This window comes from Salvia splendens, chromosome 5 (assembly GCF_004379255.2).
Source record: "Salvia splendens isolate huo1 chromosome 5, SspV2, whole genome shotgun sequence".
Classification (NCBI taxonomy): Eukaryota; Viridiplantae; Streptophyta; class Magnoliopsida; order Lamiales; family Lamiaceae; genus Salvia; species Salvia splendens.
The window spans coordinates 18,133,463-18,156,215 of NC_056036.1; the positions used below are offsets into that span (position 1 = coordinate 18,133,463).

Consider the following 22,753-nt stretch of genomic DNA (forward strand, 5'->3'; position numbering starts at 1 on the left):
CTTTTGCATCGTAATATAGTGGTTTGAGGGGATAAAATGATAGTTTCAAATGATAAAATGATACTTTTGTTTAATAATGATAGTTTTAGATTTTTTGGATGATAAAATGATACTTTTGCATCATAAAATGATAGTTTGAGGGGATAAAATGATAGTTTCAAATGATAAAATGATATTTTTGTTTTAAAATGATAGTTTTAGATTTTTTGGATGATAAAATGATACTTTTGCATCATAAAATGATAGTTTGAGGGGATAAAATGATAGTTTCAAATGATAAAATGATACTTTTGTTTAATAATGATAGTTGTAGATTTTTTGGATGATAAAATGATACTTTTGCATCATAAAATGATAGTTTGAGGGGATAAAATGATAGTTTCAAATGATAGAATGATACTTTTGTTTTAAAATGATAGTTTAGACTTTTGGATGATAAAATGATACTTTTGCATCATAAAATGATAGTTTGAGAGGATAAAATGATAGTTTCAAATGATAAAATGATACTTTTGTTTTAAAATGATAGTTTTAGATTTTTTGGATGATAAAATGATACTTTTGCATCATAAAATGATAGTTTCAAATGATAAAATGATACTTTTGTTTAATAATGATAGTTGTAGATTTTTTGGATGATAAAATGATACTTTTGCATCATAAAATGATAGTTTGAGGGGATAAAATGATAGTTTCAAATGATAAAATGATACTTTTGTTTTAAAATGATAGTTTAGATTTTTTGGATGATAAAATGATACTTTTGCATCATAAAATGATAGTTTGAAGGGATAAAATGATAGTTTCAAATGATAAAATGATACTTTTGTTTAATAATGATAGTTTAGACTTTTTGGATGATAAAATGATACTTTTGCATCATAAAATGATAGTTATATATATATATACCGGTATACCACGGTATACCGAATATTCGATATACCACGGTATACCGGTATACCGTGGATTCGGTATACCGCGGTATACCAAGGTATAGAAAAAATAATACCGTTACCGTACCGAAACACTGCGGTACGGTATCATACCGTACCGGGAAACTGCGGTATACCAAAAAATCGGTATTTTCGGTATTTTTCCGGTACGGTAAGTCCGGTATTACGGTATTTCGGTATAATTTCCCACCCCTAATAAATACCTTTGGTTGGTTTGTTGGTAGGTGGAGTTCAAGTTTTTGGAGTAATGGTAGAGTGAATGTATTTATAGGTATAGTTTAGCTTAAATTTGATTTTGGATTTTTCCCTCCATGGGATTGTAATGAATTTTTCCCTCCTTAATTTGGAGTTTGAGTTAGTGAATTTTTCCCTCCTTAATTTGGTATCATCATAACAACACACGAATGAAAATTAGCTTAGATATGAATACAAACATCCATCAGAGAGCATGTATTAAGCAAATTCTGAAGTACACATAATTTGGAATAGAAGTCGTAATTGAGTTCAAAATAGGAAATTGAACTTCGAAATTTAATCAAAGACATTTGATTTGGATGGGATGTTGCTGTAGAACTGGTCTGGTCGAAACTTGTAGAATGATGGAATAAATGGGATGTTATGTCAAAACAAACAGATGATTTGGATCAGATTGAGTTTTATACCTCATAATGAATAATTGAATCTGCTCAATTATCCTTTATTTACAAATTAACCCAATCTTTGTCGGCTTCTTCACTGTATTTTAATTTTGCACACCCCCAATTCCAACCTCAATCTAGGGTTTTCTAATTCCATGGCTTCTGCTGCTTCTTCTTCGTCGTCGAGAATGTCGTGCTTCCAGTGCCAGGATTCCACCTTCAATCCCGCCAATTCCAGAAACGGCTGGCGCCTCCGCAGTGGCGACTTCGCTCCACTCTGCCCCCGCTGCGCGTCAGTACACACGCATTTTGCTCTTATTCATTTCCTTTCCAATTCCGCCCCGCCCCTGTTTTTTTACTTCACTTCAATGACATATCAATGAAATCTCCAATGTTCAAATCATGAAAATAAACAGAGCTTTTTATGTATATTAGTAGTATATTTTTAGCTTGCATAACTCTTTGATTGGATATTTTCTGTGATAACATGACACAACTGTGGTGTTATCCATTAGTCATTTCCAAATTGCCCTGATTTAAATCCATGTTGATTGTGATACTTTTCTTCTAAGGTTTATCCTTATTAATTTTGTTTTCTTTAGTTGTTTATATGATGATGGAAGGTTCTGCGAGACCTTCCATTCAAATGATGATGGTTGGAGGGACTGTGGATCTTGTGGCAAGGTCAGCTCATCCAAGCTGTTGCTCCTACAAAATCAGCCATTTTGCTTTCTTTTTTTTTTGGCTTTTCTCTTATAATTATATTATCAGACATGTAATTAACATGGTTTGTCCCCAGCATCTGTGTTAATGCTATCATTGTTTGAATACAGCTAGTTCACTGTGGATGCATCGTATCTTTCGGCACTCATTTGCTCTTGGACTTTGGTGGTGTGATATGCATGGAGTGCTCAAGGTTGAATTTTCTATTGGTACGACAAAATTGAAATTCATTCTAATTCACATCCTTAGTGCATGAGACTTATCTGATCTGGAAATGACTTTGAAAGAATCTAATTTAGTTCTGCACTGGAACATTGTCCTTAATAATTTTACCTGAACTCAAAGGAGCTATGAACTTCTAACTCCAGGCACGTAAGCGATGTCTCTCTCTCGAACCTGAGGTAAGAGCTAGAGATCCTCGTCAGGAATCATCTGGGCAAGCCCCAGTTGAAGCCCAGTACTGGCCTTGGATGACTGATTCAGAACTACAGAAAATCTCCCGAAAGTATCCTCTTTTACCGTATTCTAAATTTGTTGCTGCATTCTAGTTAATGTATATGCATCTGATCTCAGCTGAGGACCATTTAATGCTTTGAAATTCTGATCCCATTGACCCATACTGTCTTAATTTTATGATCTTTTTGTCAAATACTAAGACTAAAACTTATGTTTGCTTATCTTGGCAATAATGAAAATGATCCTTGACCCTTTATAAGCCCTAAAGCTACTGTCACCCCTCTGTTTGAAAAGATACTATCTGCTGCTGACCTTAAACTAGCACGCCTTATTATACCAAAAAGATGCGCAGAGGTGAGCATAACTTCTAAGTTACATTTCAATTGCACTGCATATTAGTTCTGGTCACATTGATCATCTGCTAAACTTGGTTTCAAACAGAACTTTTTCCCGGATATTTCTGGCTTGCATGGCTTACGCATCAAAATACAAGATATTGATGGTAACGAGTGGGAGTTCCATTACCTTGACGCTGGAAGCAGGGTTTATGTTCTGGAGGGGCTCAGAGATTATATGATATCGAACAAATGTCAGTCAGGTGATACAGGTACACTTTTGATTCATTTTTTGGACGCCAAAGTCTAAATGCCAGAAGGAAAAAAACTTTAATACCATAACTTGCTATCATGATTATCAATTGGAACTACACTGACAAAGTAACACTAGTCCCTATTCTCTTGGTTTGTTATCCGGCTGACCTATTTCATATCATTGTTCTCGTTCACCAGTATATAATTTAAGTGAGTTTCCAGAGACAGTTTGTATAGTCATCACTGAAGCACCATGGTGTCTTCTAATCCTGAAAATGGTAACTTTTTTGCAGTTACGTTTTATCGAGTGGAACCAGGAGGAAAGGTGGTGATGGGATTAAGGAAACAACTCTAAAGGTATGGTCTTTCCCTGTTAAAACCAGCATTGTTCAATGCTCCTCTAGTTTACAACTAAACAAAACGAAATGGTCTAGTGTAATGACAACTTTTCTAAAATCCCACTCGTTGCTTTCTTTATGTTTTCATTTCTTCCCAGAATCTAGTGTGAATTATCACAGCTGCAGCTGAAGAGTGTAAATATATGTGTGTTCTTGGGCACCGAGGATTGTCCAGTTGTGTCTGTGACTGTCTACGAGAATTTTGTTTTAAAATTTGTCAGCCTTGTCTTCGTAATTTACATGGTAAATACTTCAATTGTGTATATTTCCTGGTGGCTCAACTTCAGTGGAGTATTATGTAAACTAATGATAGTTGTTCCTTTTTGAATTTGGCGTGTTGGTTTGCAATAGTAATCAATTTCAATTCTCATTTTGGACATATTTTACTATTTCAATAATCAATTCGATATTTTCAATATTTTGATTTCATTAATTGATTCATTCTTCCGAAATCAATGTTTTTTTCCAGAAAAATTGAGAAATTTATTTTTAATCTTGCACTTCATTTATTTCCATCACTTAAAAAATGAATTTTTTTATAATTGGAATTTATTAATTTCGAAAATTGCAATAAATATTTGTGGAGTTTCTCGAAATTTGAATTGTTTTTTTGAGGTATTAGAATTGATATAGATAAAGGCTGCCCCTAAATTTGCTGTGTTTTCCCTATTAGTATAACAAGTTTTCCACCCGCTCTATGCTCGGTTCCACAATCCTCTATATATATATATATAGGATTGTATTCAAATCCTTTTCACCTATTTAATCCAATCTCCTTCTTAATCTCCACCGTGTATTTAAGCTGATCCAATGGATTAAATAATTTAATATAATTATCAGATTGCATGCTTTGTTAACGTGATAAGGGTAAAATAGATATTCTATATTGTAGTTAGTTATGGAATGAGGCGTGATTTCCTCCGTCGAGGATTATTGCAGTTTCTCAGTAAATTTGTTCCTGATTTAGTTTAATTCTTTCTCCTTATCAGCATACTGCAAATCGCCGATTATTGGTGTTGAACAGCTTTATTGTATCTAAATCTTACGCATACGGTTCCTCCTCGCAATTTCGATTATCAATGGAAGAAGGTAATACTGCAATTGTCGCCTATGTGTATTGATTTGGTTGCTGTCAATTTTTATTTGTAATTCAGTCGAATGCCCCAATCGTCTTAGATCAGCAAATTTGTGTTTCCTGTTGTTGTGCTTCTGTATTGGTTTATTGAAACATTTTTGACGTTTCATGGTTTTGCTGTTGCTCCTCCGCTTCGTCGTTCTCCCGATCCTGCCTCAGCAAAATGCCGTCGTCTAGAGGAAACCACTCCACCGGCGCAAAGAGATCCGTGAGATTCTATCCGGTCAGTGTGATTGTCGACGACGATCGCCGCCACAAATCACTACAATCAGAAATCATCAACAAATCATCACCAAATCGCGACGTTTCCACGAAGAATCACAACAACATGAACAGCATCAGAAGCGTGATCAACGAAGAGCTCATGGCGCCCGTCATGGATCAAAACCGCCGCGTCGAGGAGGTGGCGAGGGATCTGCTGAGGAATTATCAGAGGAAAAATCAAAATCCTCACGTCAACCACGAGGTTTTCGATCGAAATTTCGATGAAGACGAAGACATGTATGTATGTCCGCGAATTGGAGCCATTCGTATAGTGTCTGGTTTAATATTGAATTCATAGTTGGACGAAATTATAAATGTAATGTTTAAGGATGCTTATATAATGCATTCTTTGTGTTTGGTAATGTATAGTATACTTCATATAATGCAGTTATATATAGTTATAATACAAACAATGTAACAATTGATACCTTTACACTTTGACTATATAAAACAAAAGAAAAAACAATTCATGCATATAGGAAAATAATTCATTAACATATGAACGTAATGCAGAGATTATATGAGGTAATGAATAAACAAATTTTCCATTTGGCTGTTGACAATTAAAAACAGAAATGAACATAATGCATGCACATATGCATATAATGTAAGCACATCGGCTATTAATGAAGAGCTTATACCAAGTAATGAACAAACAAATATTCGATCAACTCCTTGACAATATAAAAAAACTTTGACATGATGCATGATACATAACATATAATGAATACAAATATACAAATTAATGAACAAAATCATTTACTTAATGAGCATAAAACTTCTGTCTCCGCTATTTCAACAATGACCAATAGAAATTCATGCATATAGGAAAATAATTCATTAACATATGAACGTAATGCAGAGATTATGTGAGGTAATGAATAAACAAATATTCCATTTGGCTGTTGACAATTAAAAACAGAAATGAACATAATGCATGCACATAGGCAAATAATGTAATCACATCGCCTAATAATGAACAGCTTATACCAAGTAATGAACAAACAAATATTCGATCAACTCCTTGACAATATTATAATTTAAGTTGTGCCGTGTGTCGTTGTTTGGCGAACGTTTCTTGTTTGCCCTAAGGGTTTGACAAGCCTAGGGGCTAGGGTGTAGTATGTTCTAAGTCTAAAAAACGTTATTCAAATACACGAGCTGGAGTAATTCGTCTGGGGTTGCACATGCATAACGCGTGGGTATATTTTAAAACAGATATACATAATGTACATATTGTGTAGTATAATGCGTAGTTTAGTTTCTGTAACGCATTGTTTGTGGTATGTAATGAACATTTATCCTTACCCGTTTAGTTTAGGTTCTATAATGAACATTGTTTGTGGTATGTAATGAACATTTATCCTAGCCCCTAGTTTAGGTTGTGTCGTGATTCGATGTTTTACCCACGTTTCTTGTTTTCCCTAAGGGTTTAACAAGCTTAGGGGCTAGGGTGTAGTATGTGCTAAGTCTAAAAAACATTGTCCAAATACACGAGCTGCAGTAATTCCTCGGAGGTTGCACATGCATAGCGCGTAGGCATTTTTTAAAACAGATATACATAATGTACATATTATGTAGTGTAATGTGTGGTTTTAGTTTCTGTAATGCATTATTTATGATATGTAATGAACATTTATCCAGCCCCGTTTCATTTAAGGTGTGCCGTGTTTCGATGTTTGGCGCACATTCCTTGTTTTCCCTAAGGGTTTAACAAGCCTAGGGGCTAGGGTCTAGTACGTACAACAGCAACCACGTGATGCATAAAACGAGATAAATAATGCATTCAAATAGCCAAATAATGTACAGAATCAATCAAGTAATGAACATACACATATTGCAGTCATTCTTAGACTCATGTACAATAGCAATCTAATGATGCATAAAACATGATAAATAATGCATAGAAATAGCTAAATAATGTACAAATGTTGCATTCACTGTTAGACTCATGTACAAGTTCCGTGACGACTTCCTTCTATCGTGGAGTTAAACTCTTTATACAATTCAGAAATTCGGTAGGGGTTCGTCTAAATTACAGATGGTCGACGTTCCTACCCCTTGGTTTCCTATCCTCCGTCTCTTCCAGAGCTGTACTAGTCCCGGCCTCTGATACTCGCTCCCAGAAATTCTGGGCAATTCCTACTGGTAGTCACATGATGCATAAAATATGATAAATAATGCATTCAAATAGCCAAATGATGAACAAAATCACTCAAGTAATGAACAGATAAAAATATTCAATTCACTCTTAGACTCATGTACAACAGCAGTCAAATGATGCATAAAACAAGATAAATAATGCATAGAAATAGCTACATAATGTACAGATTCAGGCTAGTTATGAACATTTTCCAGTTAATGTTTGACAATTTAAAACAGAAATCAACATAATGCATTAACATAGTCAAATAATGCAATCACATAAGCAAATAATGTAATCACATATTCAAATAATGCAATCCTAACACTGGCATGATGCATGATACAAGATATATATAGAATACAAATTAATGAACAAACTAATTTTATTAATGACAAATACACCTCTGCATCCACTATCTCCACAATGACCACCCTCTGAAAATAATGCAGTGTTTATATGAAGTAATGAATAAACAAATATCACATTTGTTATCTGCCAATTTTAAACAGAAATGACCATAATGCATTCACATATTAAAATAATGTAGTTACATTTGTAAAATAATGAATAGATGTTGACATGTAATGAACAAACACATTTTCAATTTACTCTTTCAAAATCTAAAACCACATCAATAACATTCACAATGTACACATATAGGAAAAATAATGCATTGACATATTAAAATAATGCATAGACTATATGATTAAATGAATATACAAATATTACATTCGTTATCTGACACGTTAAAAGAGACATGAGCAAACTACATTCACATATGAAAATAATGTAGTCACATTGGCAAATAATGAAGAGTTTATATCAAGTAATGAACAAACTGATTTTGTACACCATTTATCATAACATGGAATGCAAATATACATGTTACTCCTATTCTTGGATAAATTCAAACTCCAGTTGTATAATGCAGAGTACATGATAGTTGGATGGAAAACAAAATACACATATAATGTGCATATCCATTACAGTTGTGAACAAGCCAACATTGAATTATTTTATACAATTAAAATCAACCACCATACGAATAATGGATACAGTATTTGAATTAATTCACACAATTACAAAAATAATGTACAAATTATGTTACACCATGTGGGATTACAATCCAAACATACAAAGCAATTCGAATTGCACAAAAAAATAGGAGCTCACCCTCTAGCTGGGATTGCTTAGAATTGGTGGGTCGTCCTCGTTTTGTCATTTTAAGATCTACGCAGAAATTCAACCAAACAAAAGGGGGTTAGACTGTATTAATAAATACGGCCGATTGGTGGTAATCGGGTGCATTGTGGTGTGGAAGTTGCGTTACTAGCGAATATTGGAAAAGGGTTGTTCAAACTCGAAAATTGAAGCAGTCCATTAACAATCGGAAAACCCTACCTCTTCTTAGAACGCGGTGGAGTATTGTTCAGCACAGCAAGGAAGAATGAAAATCGACTGAAAAACCGGTTGAACTTCAGAATTATCACCGAAAACAACCCTTTTGGCGGCTAGGGTTTTGCTGTTTGGATGGAATTTGAGAACGATTGTGGAGAGAGAAGTGGGAGTAAATACGGTTTATGATGAATGAGGCGGTAGATGGAAAGCTGTGGGTGTATCCCGCTAAACTCGCGGCTCCTCGTATTCTTCAGATTTGAGATAATAAAATTACTAATTCACCCTCATAATGCACGAAATAAACCAAATAATGAACTACGGAATGCTTAACTAATCATCAAATCCGGGTCGTTCATCTAGCAGATCCAATGATCCAAATCAAATTGGAACTTAAATCTAATGATAGAAAAGGACTTTAACATGACCCTATATATATATATATATATATATATATATATGGTTTTGATCTATGCAAAACTGGATTTAAATACAGAAACGCAGAACAATATCATAATTATGGCACTTTTAGGTCATAATTAGGTAATTTGTAGGTCATGCTAACAAAGCATGACCTAAAACGATCTTAGTATGACATTAAATCTAAATATTATAATATGACCTAAAATTGCTTAATTATGACCTTCCGTGTTTTTGGTTAATTATTGACCATTAGATCATCTAATCCTAGGGCTGAGATTTGGTCTGCATTTCTGGATTTAAACACATACTTATTTTGATCATCTCCCTATATATATATATATATATATATATATATATATATAAAAGTATTTTTAATTGAGACAGTGTTCTTTAATTTTACGGTACACAACCTATCTAAATGTACACAAACTTAAATATTAGCACTAAATTTATGAAAGAGAAATAAAATTTTATTAAAACAAAATAAATGCTTTCTCTCTCCCAATTAAGTTGAGTCGTATTCTTTTTTTTGGATGTCATAAAGTTGCCTAATTCAGATTTCACAATTTGAGATGCAGAGAAGCTCTTTCTCCAAATTGATTATATTGGATGCCTAATCTATCTCTAAATCCTTTTTTTTTATTTGTGTATTTCACTTTGCATTACTTTCTATAAATTGATTTGCAGCTTTATGTACTCCATTGGTTGACATCCATTTATCATCATCACTCACATTTTTTTATGAGTTATATCTACTTTTTTATGCTATTAACTATTGGTTGAGAAGATGTAAAGATAGTTCCTTTAAAATAATTCTATTGACTGATGGTTTAAGAAATACAAATGCAGTTTTGAAAATACAATTAAAAAAATCATTATAAATTTCTTGCTAATCTATAATCCATAATTTATAATATATCTATCTCCGATCTATAATCTATAAATATGTAAAGCAACAGTTTTTTTGGGAAAAATTTTGGGAGGAAATCAAATAGAGTTTCCGCCAATTTGCAAGAAATTTGTACGATTTTTTTAGTTGTATTTTCAAAACTGCATTTATAATTCTTAAAATCATTTATATGGAGCATGTAGAATTGACAAATTCTGCAAAAATGTATTGAAATATGTGTTTTAATCATTTTTATGTCATTAACCAATGATTTATTTCTATCTCACATATTAAAAAAGCTACAGATATTGGCTCAATGTGTACATTTGCTTGGCTCAATGTATACATTTCTTTTATTTAGGTTTTGTGCAAAGCTACTTAAAACTTCTTTAGGAAGCTATATAATTGATGTAACTTTTGGACTTTTTTATTATCTTTGATTGATTGTAAATCAGTCAATCAATCAAGCTTTTGTTTTGTACAATGGACAATTTACTTTTTGAATCATATATGCATAAGAGAACCCAAAAGAATGAATTATGGAGTACTATTTTAAGATATGCTCAATATTCATCCAGCTCAACTATACATTTTTTATGTTTTATTAGTAACTATCCAACCACACCATTATATATTTATTTTTATATTTTTTATAATAATATTATTACATGAAATATTTATTATTGCATAATAAAAATTGATAAAAAGCACCATAAATGATAAACTAAAAATTATAAAATAAACAAATAAACAACATAAATTACAATAATTGAAATACGAAATTGAATATACATAATTGGTGCTCAAAACATAAGATGAAAATTAGTAATAGAAATTTTGAGAATCGGAGAATATATTACTCTCATCATCATTCATAGTGAACAACAAAGAAGACTACAAAATTAAAAATTATACCAAATAAGAAGGATTATATAAGGAAAAAGATGATACTATTTTTATGATAAAAAAATATAGCAAATGTGGTCTCTATTTATAGAGGATGAAAAATTATGAATTTTGTTATAATTTTTGTAATTAGTTAATATAATAGATAAAAGATATAAATTAAAAAAAAATTCATCAACCAATGAGATTGTGCCATTTGGTACATTGATTTATTTATTGACCATTGGTTTATGGAGTAAGGCCATCCACAACATCTTATTGATCACATCAATAACACTCCTTCACGTTTTTTTTGTATCATCCTATGTATAATGATGCTTTATTCAATTACAACCTATCATGTCATGCATTTTACATTAAATTTCTATAACACATGCTAAAAGATTTATACAATATACTCAAAAAAATTCATGAAATTGAGCGGGAAAACAAAAATTCTCACAATTTGGCTTTTATATATGTATAGATGTATAGATAGATAACTATTATTCTTATTAATATTATATTATTAAAAAATTTATAAAAAATTATAAAAATGACAAAATAAAATAAAAACAAATAAACAAAAGTCATAAATTTCAACAATTAAAATAATTTTAGGAAGGTTTGAAATTTTAGAATTAGAGAACATGTTATTCTCATCATCCATGGTAAATAAATTTAAAAAAATGAGAAATTGTAAAATACAAGAAAGATTATATGTGGAGAAAAATGGAGATTTTTCTGTGAATAGAACTATAGCAAATGTGATCTCTATTTGTAGAGATAAAAAATAATGAATTTTGGTATAATTTACATATATATTTCATTTAATATATAAACAATATTTGAATATAAAATAAAATATTTATTGACCAATGACATTGTAACAAATGGCTTAATCACATTGGTCAATAAAATAAATTAAGGGAGAGACCACTTGTTCTTATGTTGTGCAACGGTCATAGAAATAATAACCATTGGATATATATAAGTGTGATTTGACTGATTTGACAACTCTTTATAATACTAGTGTATAATCATCCGTTAATATAGTATATTATATGCTAATGAAATTTTATAATATTGTGAACAATATTCCATGAAACTGAGCGGGAAATGGATTTTTTGGTATTCCGCTTGTATATATTTATAGATATGGCGCTCTTCTCCTCCCTAGTTACAATAGTGTGATGTCAGTGTCTATGTAGAACAAAACAAACTACTTCCTCGGTCCTATAATAGATATCAGCACATGATCTTAAGAGACGTTATTTTTATATGTTAAGTGGAAAGCAAAAATATATTTTTATATTTAATGTGAGAGAACTTTTTTCATAAAAATGAAATGTGATCTTTTAGAACAAACTGAAAAGAAAACTTCTATTTTGAGACAAATGGAGTACTCTCTCCATTCTATAGTAGTTGATGCATTTCTTTCTGGCATGTAGATTAAGAAAAAAAAGTGTGATGTACTCCCTCCGTCGCACTCAAGATGTTTACTTTCTATATTTGGAAATAAATCCATCTGTCCACTTTCTTTATTAAAATATTTAAATATTTTTTTTCCTTTTACTTACTCCATCTAACAATTCCTCCTAAAATCTTGTGCCACTCAAGAAGGTGGACATCTTGAGTAGGACGGAAGGAGTATTAAATAAAAATAATAATAAAGTAGGAGAGAGGAAAATGTAAAGATAATAAAATAGGAGAGAGAAAAGTAAGAGCAAGAAAATGTGTTACTTTTTACTAAAAAAAATACCCTATACTATGGAACGCTCAAAATGCAAAAATGACTGTACGACGACTATCAATCAGAGGGAGTAGTATATAGAAGGAACCAGAACATCAGAACATCATCCACTGTGGATTCATCTGCTTTTATACAGCGTTTGTGGTTCCTTATACTACTAGTCAACTACATATAAAAAAACAAAAAACATCATAACTATGGCTGGGGAAAAATATCGAAAAAATGATATATCGCTCGTATCATATTGAAAAATATCGAAAAATTATCGGATTTTCGATATATCGTAATTTTCGATACGATACGATACCATATCGTAAGTTTTCGATACGATAACGATATGAATTTCCTTATATCGCGATATATCGTTTTATATCGAATATACGATATATATCGATATTTTCGATATATCGTTTTATATCGAATATACGATATATATCGTATATATAGAAACATATTGAAATTCAATACATATTAAAATTTAAAATTATAAATATATATAAATCCATTTAATTGTACTTGGTTGTGTTGTATTTTGATTATGGAGATAAGAACACTATTAATTTTATTGTGTTGAAGTTTTATTAATTTTTGTGTGAATTTTAAGTTTTGAAATTATAATTTTCGATATACAGGTATCAATACGATAACGATATGAAATTCTTTCATATCGATATTTTCAATACGTTATACGATACAACGTTTTCGATACGATATCTCGTATCGACCCACCCCTAATCATAACATAGAGCATTAAATTTGTGTTAGGTCTTTTAGTTCCTTAAAAGAAGGAAGGAGAAGAAGAAAAAGTCACAATCTCAGACATTAGTAGAGGAGTCATTAAATCCAATCAGCCGCAAAGGTAATTAGAGCACACCAAGAGAATAGAACAAACAATCTTCCACATATAGTATTACACTAATCCGTTTCGTCATTTCTTCATGATCAATAGATCAAAATTTCAAAAGAACATATAGTATACAAAATATGCTAGTAAAGAATATCACAATCTTTAACCAAATTATTACTCGGATACACCTTCAAGCTCAAGTCGTTCCCCTACAATAGTTTACAACCCCCAAATACAGGAGAAAAAGAACTTGAATAGCTGCTACTTCTGTGAATAACTGAGTAATGTGCTATGGTAGCCGTTTCCATGTTCAATGTTTTGTGAAGAACCCTTGCGTCAAAGAGGAAAAATCGTACTCTTTTCCTGATTGTGAAGAGCCGGACGAAAGTGAGGATGCATTCTGCTGTTGGCCAGCTACAGGCATACTGCCATTACTAGATGCATTATTTCCCATTGCATACGGGCTGCATGAAGAAGTTAGCTTCATGAGTTTCTACTACCTAACTTTAATTGAACATTTGAAAACAGCTAGAAATATACAAAGTGACATGACTCTATTTCTCTGGCATGGAAGGAACATGAGCTTCAAATCAAAATAGAGAAGATACTTCAAGTCTCAGATAGAAGTCGGAATTTGCATTTGGTGCAGAGGTCCTATTTCATCTAGAGTCTAGTATAACATATCAATAAGCTTATTATTTACATATTCAACTTAAGAGAGAATCTATGGAAGCTAGTAATTTAGATTAGTTGCAGATAAGGAAAGTTTATTTTTGTTCCATTGTTGTACATATATCATGTTCGCATTATATTATCAGCCAATAGAGTAAGAGAGCAGTAGAAGATCATTTTATACAAATTACATTGCATATGGGGCTTTATCATTCTCCACCGTAGCAAAATATATTAGACAAAAATGATGAAAAGCATGCTACTGAAAGATATATAAAGCACTAGAACTAATTCTTTCTTCCTAAAAAAACAAACTTACAAAGCATGCTACTGAAAGCTACATTGTTGAACATTCATTGAAAATTACGAGTAAAATGGCCACCATGTCATCCTATATCTTTGGAGTATATGGTGGGAAGAATATGGACTTTATTTAACTTCACAAAAGTAAATGTTACATATTCCAAAATGCATCTTCCAGAATAATTGATAAACAGTAAGAAAACTCTATCCAAACCATGTTCCCAGGAGAAAAAAGTTGGACTAAATATTTCGCATATGTTTCACGCACATACCTCGATGTTGGGAGAGCAAAAGAATTTCCGATTGGTCGAGGTGGTCCCATATTTCCCATCTGTCAAAAGAGCATAAAAAATAAGACCATAGGTACATCCATGTATTGATCTTTTAAAGATATATCACCACAAATCACTTATTTTCTACCTGCATATACTTCACTATTTCAGCTTTCTGAGCTTCTGTCATCATCTTTCCAGGGAACTGGTAACCAGCATTTGGCCAACTTTGGTTGGGCAAGTTGGTACCATTAAGCCCTACTTGTGTGTTGTTAGGAGCTTTTGGCATTGATCCAGAAGCATTTGCTGCAGCAGCCATTAAAAGTGACTGTTGTTGAGCTAGCATAGCAAGTTGTTGTTGGTGAGCAGCGAATGGAGAAACAATATTGGACTGCAACATGACAAAGAAAAAAAGATAGGTCAATCAATGGACAGCAATAATAGCAGTATGAAAGTCTAGTTGTCTCTCAGATCATTCATCATCATAAAATTCTAGCCTTTCTTATACTCCATTTTTGAAAATTTAAGATGAACCTTTTTCATCTTAAGGATTTTTCAGGGTTGATTGTGCCTGGAAGGGGTGTGTGACTCATACATCTCAAGAATCCGGCACAAGACATACCTTCTCAAAAAGAGACATAATATCAGTTTTAACATCTTTTTGGGGATTCACTGCTGTTGAACTAGGTGCAATTGGTGGTGAATCCTTGAAAAGATCTTCAATTCCAGAAGCAGGCTGTGATTTGTTTTCATCAAGTTTTGCAGGAGTGGTCTTTTCTGTTGAGGACGACACATCAGCAGCTGCAGTTACAAACAGAAACATGAACAACAGCCAAATTGCAAAATACAAAGATGGTATGAATTTCTTCAAGGTTTGAAGCCACCCCTCCCCCCTCCTCAACCCACAAAAGACAGGACAGAAGAAAACATGTCTGGAATCCAACACCAAAATTTGCAAGATAACTCAGACATACATTGAAATCCTGCCCACGTATTATCGTCCCTGGAAGCTCCAGTAGTAGTTTCACCAGAACCATCCATAGAAAGCATGTTGAAAAGATCAGTTGCATAATCAACTTTTGGGGGAGAGATCTTCTCTTCAACCTGCTTTGATGGTTCAGCAGTTGGAGCTGTCTCTACTTTCTGAACCACTTGCTCAGTAACTGCAGCTGGAGCTGGAGCTACCTATTATCAGAAAGAAAAATAAGGGCCTTCATTTTAAACTTCAACAGATTAAAGGGCATCAATAAATGATACTTTAAATAAGAAATATTAATGGGGTCAGTTGGAACAGTAACAATAGCTTTAAAAACACAATGTGTAGGAGATCAAATTTCCATTGCTTTTCCAAACATTAGATATAGCTAGAAACAAGATGGCTAGTTGTTTTCTTGGATATCAATGAAGATTGGATAGCTTATCCCTTCCCTTCCACGATCACATATATTCGTAGGAAGCTACATTGCTCATTTGGGAGTTTAGTTGCTTGAAATATATTGGTGAACTCCATTACAAAATATGTACAAAAATATGTTCATAACTTCCTAGAGAGCTGAGAAACCAAAGAAAATAAAACAAATGTATGCCAGAAGACATACTTGTTCTGCAGCTTTAGGAGGCACAGGCACACTCATTCTGGCAGCAGGAATGCTTTGTCTTGTACTAGGTGCTGGAACAATCTTCCTCTCAGAAGAGTTGCCAGTACTGCTGAAATGTCCGTGCCCACTTCTATCACTAGGTCGTTGCCTCTGGACAGAAGCTATTTCTTCAGTTCTCCTAGGAGGTGACTTCAGATTCCCATCCTTTGATACCCATCTCTTATCTTCATACCTTAATAGATTATAACAGTAAATACATGATCAGCTTGTGGTACCTGCCTGGCATATGTAATGCATGTGCATAATGAAAGTTCTTCAGAATAAGAAGCCCATACTTTGCACGAATGAAATTCTCAATCCCAACTCTATCATAATTCGGAGGAAGCTCTGCCTCCCAGTAGCTGTTTGCCTTTTCATTTCCCATGGCTACATTCACGATGGAAGAATAATTTTAAACATTACTTTAAGAATAAAAAAAATCACCAAAGAGGTACATGCATTGAATTCTTACAGTGAATAAATGCAACCTGTTCAGGAAGCCATGTGTCAAGTGTAGCAGATCTCACCTACAAAGACACAAAACGTATGAACAAACAAACCACAAGTAGCATTCAATATCTATTACCAATGCAGCAAAGAAAAGAGAAATTATATTGGGCCTGACGAAAAATCTTTGTTATACTAGGTTAGCCACAACTCATAAAAAGTTTCATTGTTTAGAAACATGCATGTGGGAGAGTTAATCAATAACGCCACTGTAAAGAAAATATTAAATTATATTAATGCACCTTCCCAAATAAAAGAAAACATAATTTCAAAATTGATGAAAATAAAAGCAAAGGAAAAAGCTCCACTTTCACTAGATATGAATCAGTGAAAATGCCATCCAATTACAAAATGCAAATCTGAGACAATAAGTCAATCTTTTCCAATGGAGAATATCAAGAAATGCCAAGTTGATACGATCCCACATCGGTTTCACACGAAAGTGTGGAATAGCATATAATAGGGAGTCAACCCTTTACCTTTGACCATGGTTTTGGGTTAAGTTAGGGCTTCCTATCTTATATGTTTATCAATTTGGTGCGGTGAACGTGGATCCGGATGTCCTACGGAAAGGGGCTACCCGTAGGTGTGACCAAAGGGCTGCCACCGAAAAATGTTGGCCCGAAGGAAAAGGGCAGCAAAGGGGATGGTGGGCACGTGGCTTTGGGTTTGCCACCCGGCGTGTGCCGTCCGTGGACGTCCGGTTTAAAAAGAGGGATGGATTGATACGATCCCACATCGGTTTCACACGAAAGTGTGGAATAGCATATAATAGGGAGTCAACCCTTTACCTTTGACCATGGTTTTGGGTTAAGTTAGGGCTTCCTATCTTATATGTTTATCACAAGTCCTAACATATTCCATAATTTCATGATGCAGTAAATTTATTCTCTGCAGCCTTCAATTTCATTTTTTGGTTAGTGCAAATTTAACAGATCACTAAAACTACGACAATGCAAATTATCTACTTCCAATACACAAAAATCACTAGTATTTAATAATAATATTCACTCCGTTCTGCGGTAGTGGAGGCGTTTCTTATCGGCACGCGATTTAAGAAAAACTGTGTTAAGTGAAGGAAGAATAAAGTAGGAAATGAAAAAGGTAGAGATATGAAGATAGAATAAAGTAAGCGAGAGTAAAGCAAGAGAGAGGAAATGTGTTGACTTTTACTAAAAAGGGAAATGACTCCACTACTATAGATCATATCAAAATGGCAAAATGACTCCACTACTATGGAACGAAGGGAGTGCATTGGAATTGAAGAACCAGTTGAGAAACAATTCAAACAAGTATTCTAAAGTGACACAGCATCACCAATTACAGAGATCTAAATGTTTTTGGTTTCTTCTAAAAATATTGTACTAGTGATGCTTAGAAAATCTGACATTTAGCTTAAATCACGGCTGTGATTGAAAGATTGTCAAAGTGCACCTTACAAATAGATGCATAATTCAGATGATCTCATGTAGTGCTTTAACTCTGATGGTGGTAACAAAACAAAGAGCGATGTAAAGCTAAAAAACATCTAGAATTAGAAATGAAATAAACATCGCCATTATTGCATGAGTAAACCAGTAAGAGAAAATTAATAAATGTCACCTTTGATATGTGCACTCCAAGACTTCTGTGGATTCCAGAGCATTGCATGCATATGAATATGCCTAAGTTCACACTAGCCCATCGAGGACCTCTGCATTCCAAAAGGAAAAAGAAAATTAACCAAATAAGAATAGAAGAAATCAATGATATGTTATTGTTATTATCCATGAAAACAGAAGGTATACTTTCCCAGCTACAAAATGGAATAAGGTGCACAATATACTTAGGAAACGTGTTTGCATTACTTCCCATACTTAGTTGATTCAGAAAAAAATATTTTTAAAATTTGCATAAATACTTACTTGCTTTTGCAATCAGCGCATTCCCTATTTTCGGGTAACTTAAGAAGTCCTTCCAAAATCTGACAGAACAGAGATAATTGATGTCAACTCACAGGAGAAAACAGCAGAGGGGGGCAAGTAAACACAGAATCCAACAGCTTGGGGGGCACGGATTCTATTCTACATGAAATAAACATATAGTTAACCAAAAGATTTTAGCATGACAATAATAGAATCGGCACCCCAGAAGTACAAAAAAGTCCCTTCTCAATAGCTACTGTGCAACCATTGTAAAAGGTTTATACGACAAGGCTGAAATGCATTACATTATTTGTGAGAAACTGAGAATTCTATTCCTCCTGCAACATCCAGATCTAAACTGTTGTCTATAGGTATTAAACAACCCTTGTAAAAGGTTTCTATGACAAGGTCACAAGGCTGAAATGTATTACATTATTTCTTAAAAATCTATAACTCCAGTAACATCCAGATCTAGATTGTTGCCAGTATAACAGCTCGTGATTTTGGTTTTCATAATTCCATCTGACTATTTACACGATACAAAAACTTAATCAGAAATAATTACTTAAACTGGTCTGACTTTTGTACATAATAGAATCTACAACCAATTTGACTCAAAACAAAATTGTTCAGATATATTAGCTCTTCATATCTAAAGAGAACGAGAACTAAAATATTAATACAGATTAAGTTTCTTCTCATCAAGCAATGATTCACACGATTCCATCCCTGAATTGCAACCAATACAGTTTCAGGTACACAATCTTACTAATCAGCAGACCAGCCTCAAAGAGACACAGATATCCAACTAAACAGCAATCTAAATCTAGATCGAGATCAAAAGAACACCATCTCCAAACTAAAAGCTACAAAAATAAACCGAACAAAAGCTGAACAGTATTTATCACAAACGCATCTGGAAACAAAAACCACGCAAGCACCTTAGAAACGCGTATTTCTAATCAATCCAACCTAAAAACAACCGAGTCAGCCGATTCAATGGTCTATAAACGCAAAAAAAAAAAAAAACGACGTAAATAACAGTAGAACAAATCCAGATTAGCTGAAATTCACCGGTCGAATATGAAGAAAGAAAAATATGGAAAATTGAAATCCAGAAAAGAAATGGAACCTTCCGATGCTTGGCGTTAAGCTCCTTGGATACGCCGGCCTTCTCATTCATGGCGATGATTCCGAATCCGCGGGGAGAAGAAGGGTGGAGAGAATGAGCAGCGATCTCTTCCTCTCCCTCTTCGAAGGGATGGATTGAATGAGAATGGAAATCACAGAGAAAAAATGCACACCGGCGTTTGTTTCTCAATTGACTTTTTTATTTGTCTCTAAATAGATGTGTATATTTATCTTTTTCTGGATTACTGCAATTTTCCGATTTAATTATGTGGTGTAGTATGTCTAATGGATTTTTTTTTAATTTTTCCTCTAAATTAAAAGATTATAATAGAAATAATATTTGTAACTGTATATATATAGTATTATATTGGTGGACGGTGGTGGCGTTTATAATTGTACGATATAAATCAATGTAGAAAACTTGAAATTTACTAATCTTGTAATATAATACTCCCAAATCAACAAAATTATACTCACAATCTAATCTGGTGTTAATTTACTAATCTTGTAAAATTTGAAAACAAAACAATGACTATGATCATGTTAATTTAGCAATTATAATGTTTTATGTATTGAATATTTTAGAATTGCAGCTGATTACCAATTGATTGAAAGGACCCTCAATAAAGATTAAAGAGAGAGCAAGATAAAACAAGAGAAGACAACAACTCCCAAAATTCATTTGCTACCAAAGTGAATTAATGGTATTCGTATCAAATATCCACCACATGTTTTAAAACAGTCCGAGATATAATAATATCCAAATATCATGCTTCAAAATAGTAGTCTCCAATAAATGTTCTAAACAAAAATGATTTGCTAAACGACTGTATATTAACAGCAACCGTTACATGTAGTATTATCCGTCGCCAGTAAACACAGTGATACTCATTTATTACACACACATGAAAGCTGAAATACATGTAAAAATCAATTTGATGGATACTTTAATGTGAATGGATCCTCCAACAACTTTTACTCTTAATTTCAAATTAACGTTATTACCCTTTGTTTTACAAGAATTTCAAGTTCTTCAATTAATTAAAGTTAAAAATTTTAGTAGTATTTGGGATGTTCGGTTTGCAAGATTGTATCCGGGATTAAACTTGTAGTGTGTTTGGTTCATGAGATTCAACCCCACAACTCAATCCTAGATGGATAATAATTAGTCATAGCTAACCCTCTATGACTAAAATAATCTCACAACTCAATCTTAGATTGTATCTTTGTATTATTTTATCTTGGAAACCGAACAACATCTTTGAGTACATTAGTAGAAGTATGTGTTAATATGTACAATGTGTCTCGTCTACTAATGATTGAATTGTTAGGAATTCTTGTATTCATCTAATGAGCGCAGCGGAAATTGCATACAAGAATAACAGATCTAGATTCATAATCATATTGCAAGTTGAGCACCTAATACACAACGGAACTAAATCTTACTTGTTGTTGTGTTTTCTTCTACGATTGTGTCCTGCAAGTTGAATCCACTACTATCGAGGTCCACGTGTATTCTGATCCGATGCAGGAACAATTCCTCGGTACGATCGCTCTATAGAGAAAGCTATGAATTCTCTACAAAGCTTTACGTATTTTCTCTCTAATGTTACGATATTTCTCATCACCCACAATGGAGAATAAATAACCATTATATAGACAAAGAGTCATTAGGGTTTCATGATTGTTGGGCTTATGGACTAATTATAATTGTAGCCCAACTATAATTATTTAATCCATATTAATCTAATCTAGCTCATATCCTTTCAATCTCCCACTTGGACTAGCATTAGATATAATACGCAGTTCCAACTTTGTACCCTTGAGCGGATCAAAATACACTTATAGTGTGACCCTTTAGGCCCTCATTATCGACGACGATCTAATCGAAGTCTGCACAAAACTCCTAGACTGCGTTGGCAGCGTAGCTCGATATATGAAGGACGTTTACGTGAATTCGGTAAACAAGCCTTTACACAAAGTTTATAGTAACATCCTTTCATTCACGAATCACCCGATTGAGCCTAAGATTTGTCATGTGTCATCCAAATAGCTCAATCACTTTATCTCATCTTTATTAAATGACCCATTCGATCATATTCAATTACTTTAATTGAATATATCTTTGCATTGGCCAATGACTTAATGGTCAAGTAATATAGAGAATTTGAGTGTTCTCTCGAAATTCTAATCGACGAATGAATCTCATTCTTGGCTCAACTATCATTTCCATTTATCTTATGATGTACCCAACACAAGTCTGTGTCTTAATCCTCCGAGGGGGGGCAAAGCGTTGTACAAGGTCAAAGCACACCACTCAACAAACAAAATGTGTAATGACCTCAGATCCAAGGACTATTACATACTTCATGTACTAATAAACTGTAGACACTCAACAAAACAGTTTAATAGTATGGTATACCAATACTCTCCAAAGTATACCATGTGTCCATCACGAGTATCTACTATCTCATAGTTGTGAGAACAACTATATTCTCGAAGAATGTGATGCAAACCCCATGCTAACCTATAACATATCACCAATATCCCATTCTTGATGATCATTGGTTAGGGCTATTTTAGAATTATACTATATCATTAATGTCTCACACCATTAACGACAGTCACAATTCAAGGGAACAAATATTTAGAATAAAATCAAACATTTAAAACAATTATTCCAATAAGTGCACAAAACCCATAGAAAATAAAATTTTCATATAATGTGATCAAGTAATATTGTCTCAACACAAAATGTTTCTAAGACATATAAAACTGTAACTCCCACTGATTCAAAGCCATCTACCAACACGCATAACATCTAAGCTCTCA

At 33.2% G+C, this 22,753-nt stretch overlaps 2 protein-coding genes across 5 annotated transcripts; one reads left to right on the forward strand and one right to left on the reverse strand.

Annotated features, from left to right (window-relative positions):
• Nucleotides 1-1,536: 1,536 nt before the first annotated feature.
• Nucleotides 1,537-5,089, forward strand: LOC121803370 (B3 domain-containing protein Os07g0563300-like). 3 transcript variants are annotated; one of them, XR_006050972.1, is made up of 9 exons: nt 1,537-1,883; nt 2,194-2,275; nt 2,425-2,523; nt 2,683-2,819; nt 3,031-3,124; nt 3,212-3,377; nt 3,654-3,717; nt 4,748-4,847; nt 5,053-5,089. XR_006050972.1 is itself a non-coding variant. In XM_042203044.1 (8 exons), the coding sequence occupies exons 1-7, from the start codon at nt 1,747-1,749 to the stop codon at nt 3,713-3,715; spliced, it is 777 nt and encodes a 258-aa protein (XP_042058978.1). In that variant the 5' UTR covers nt 1,538-1,746; the 3' UTR covers nt 3,716-3,717; nt 3,857-4,137. The 3 variants fall into 3 exon arrangements, 2 of the variants coding, with proteins under 2 accessions (XP_042058979.1, XP_042058978.1); XM_042203044.1 differs by lacking the exons at nt 4,748-4,847; nt 5,053-5,089 and adding an exon at nt 3,857-4,137 and having other exon boundaries at nt 1,538-1,883; XM_042203045.1 differs by lacking the exons at nt 4,748-4,847; nt 5,053-5,089 and having other exon boundaries at nt 3,654-4,137.
• Nucleotides 5,090-13,530: 8,441 nt separating this feature from the next.
• Nucleotides 13,531-20,124, reverse strand: LOC121802249 (ADP-ribosylation factor GTPase-activating protein AGD5-like). 2 transcript variants are annotated; one of them, XM_042201873.1, is made up of 11 exons: nt 19,923-20,124; nt 18,791-18,849; nt 18,489-18,579; nt 16,852-16,906; nt 16,676-16,766; nt 16,341-16,572; nt 15,717-15,927; nt 15,365-15,543; nt 14,891-15,133; nt 14,743-14,801; nt 13,531-13,959 (listed from the first exon to the last, which is right to left on the reverse strand). In XM_042201873.1, the coding sequence occupies exons 1-11, from the start codon at nt 19,971-19,973 to the stop codon at nt 13,806-13,808; spliced, it is 1,425 nt and encodes a 474-aa protein (XP_042057807.1). In that variant the 5' UTR covers nt 19,974-20,124; the 3' UTR covers nt 13,531-13,805. The 2 variants fall into 2 exon arrangements, with proteins under 2 accessions (XP_042057807.1, XP_042057808.1); XM_042201874.1 differs by lacking the exons at nt 16,852-16,906; nt 18,791-18,849; nt 19,923-20,124.
• Between the last annotated feature and the right edge of the window lie 2,629 nt (nt 20,125-22,753).

Excerpts from the sequence above, each read along its gene's own strand:
- LOC121803370 (XM_042203045.1), top strand. The coding sequence starts at position 1,747 with ATGGCTTCTGCTGCTTCTTCTTCGTCGTCGAGAATGTCGTGCTTCCAG. Across the intron at positions 2,276-2,424 it reads ACTGTGGATCTTGTGGCAAG|CTAGTTCACTGTGGATGCAT; the intron begins GTCAGCTCATCC and ends GTTTGAATACAG. Across the intron at positions 2,820-3,030 it reads CTACAGAAAATCTCCCGAAA|CCCTAAAGCTACTGTCACCC; the intron begins GTATCCTCTTTT and ends ACCCTTTATAAG.
- LOC121802249 (XM_042201873.1), bottom strand. The coding sequence starts at position 19,973 with ATGAATGAGAAGGCCGGCGTATCCAAGGAGCTTAACGCCAAGCATCGG. Across the intron at positions 16,767-16,851 it reads ACAGGTTGCATTTATTCACT|CCATGGGAAATGAAAAGGCA; the intron begins GTAAGAATTCAA and ends TCGTGAATGTAG. Across the intron at positions 13,960-14,742 it reads TTTGCTCTCCCAACATCGAG|CCCGTATGCAATGGGAAATA; the intron begins GTATGTGCGTGA and ends TTCTTCATGCAG.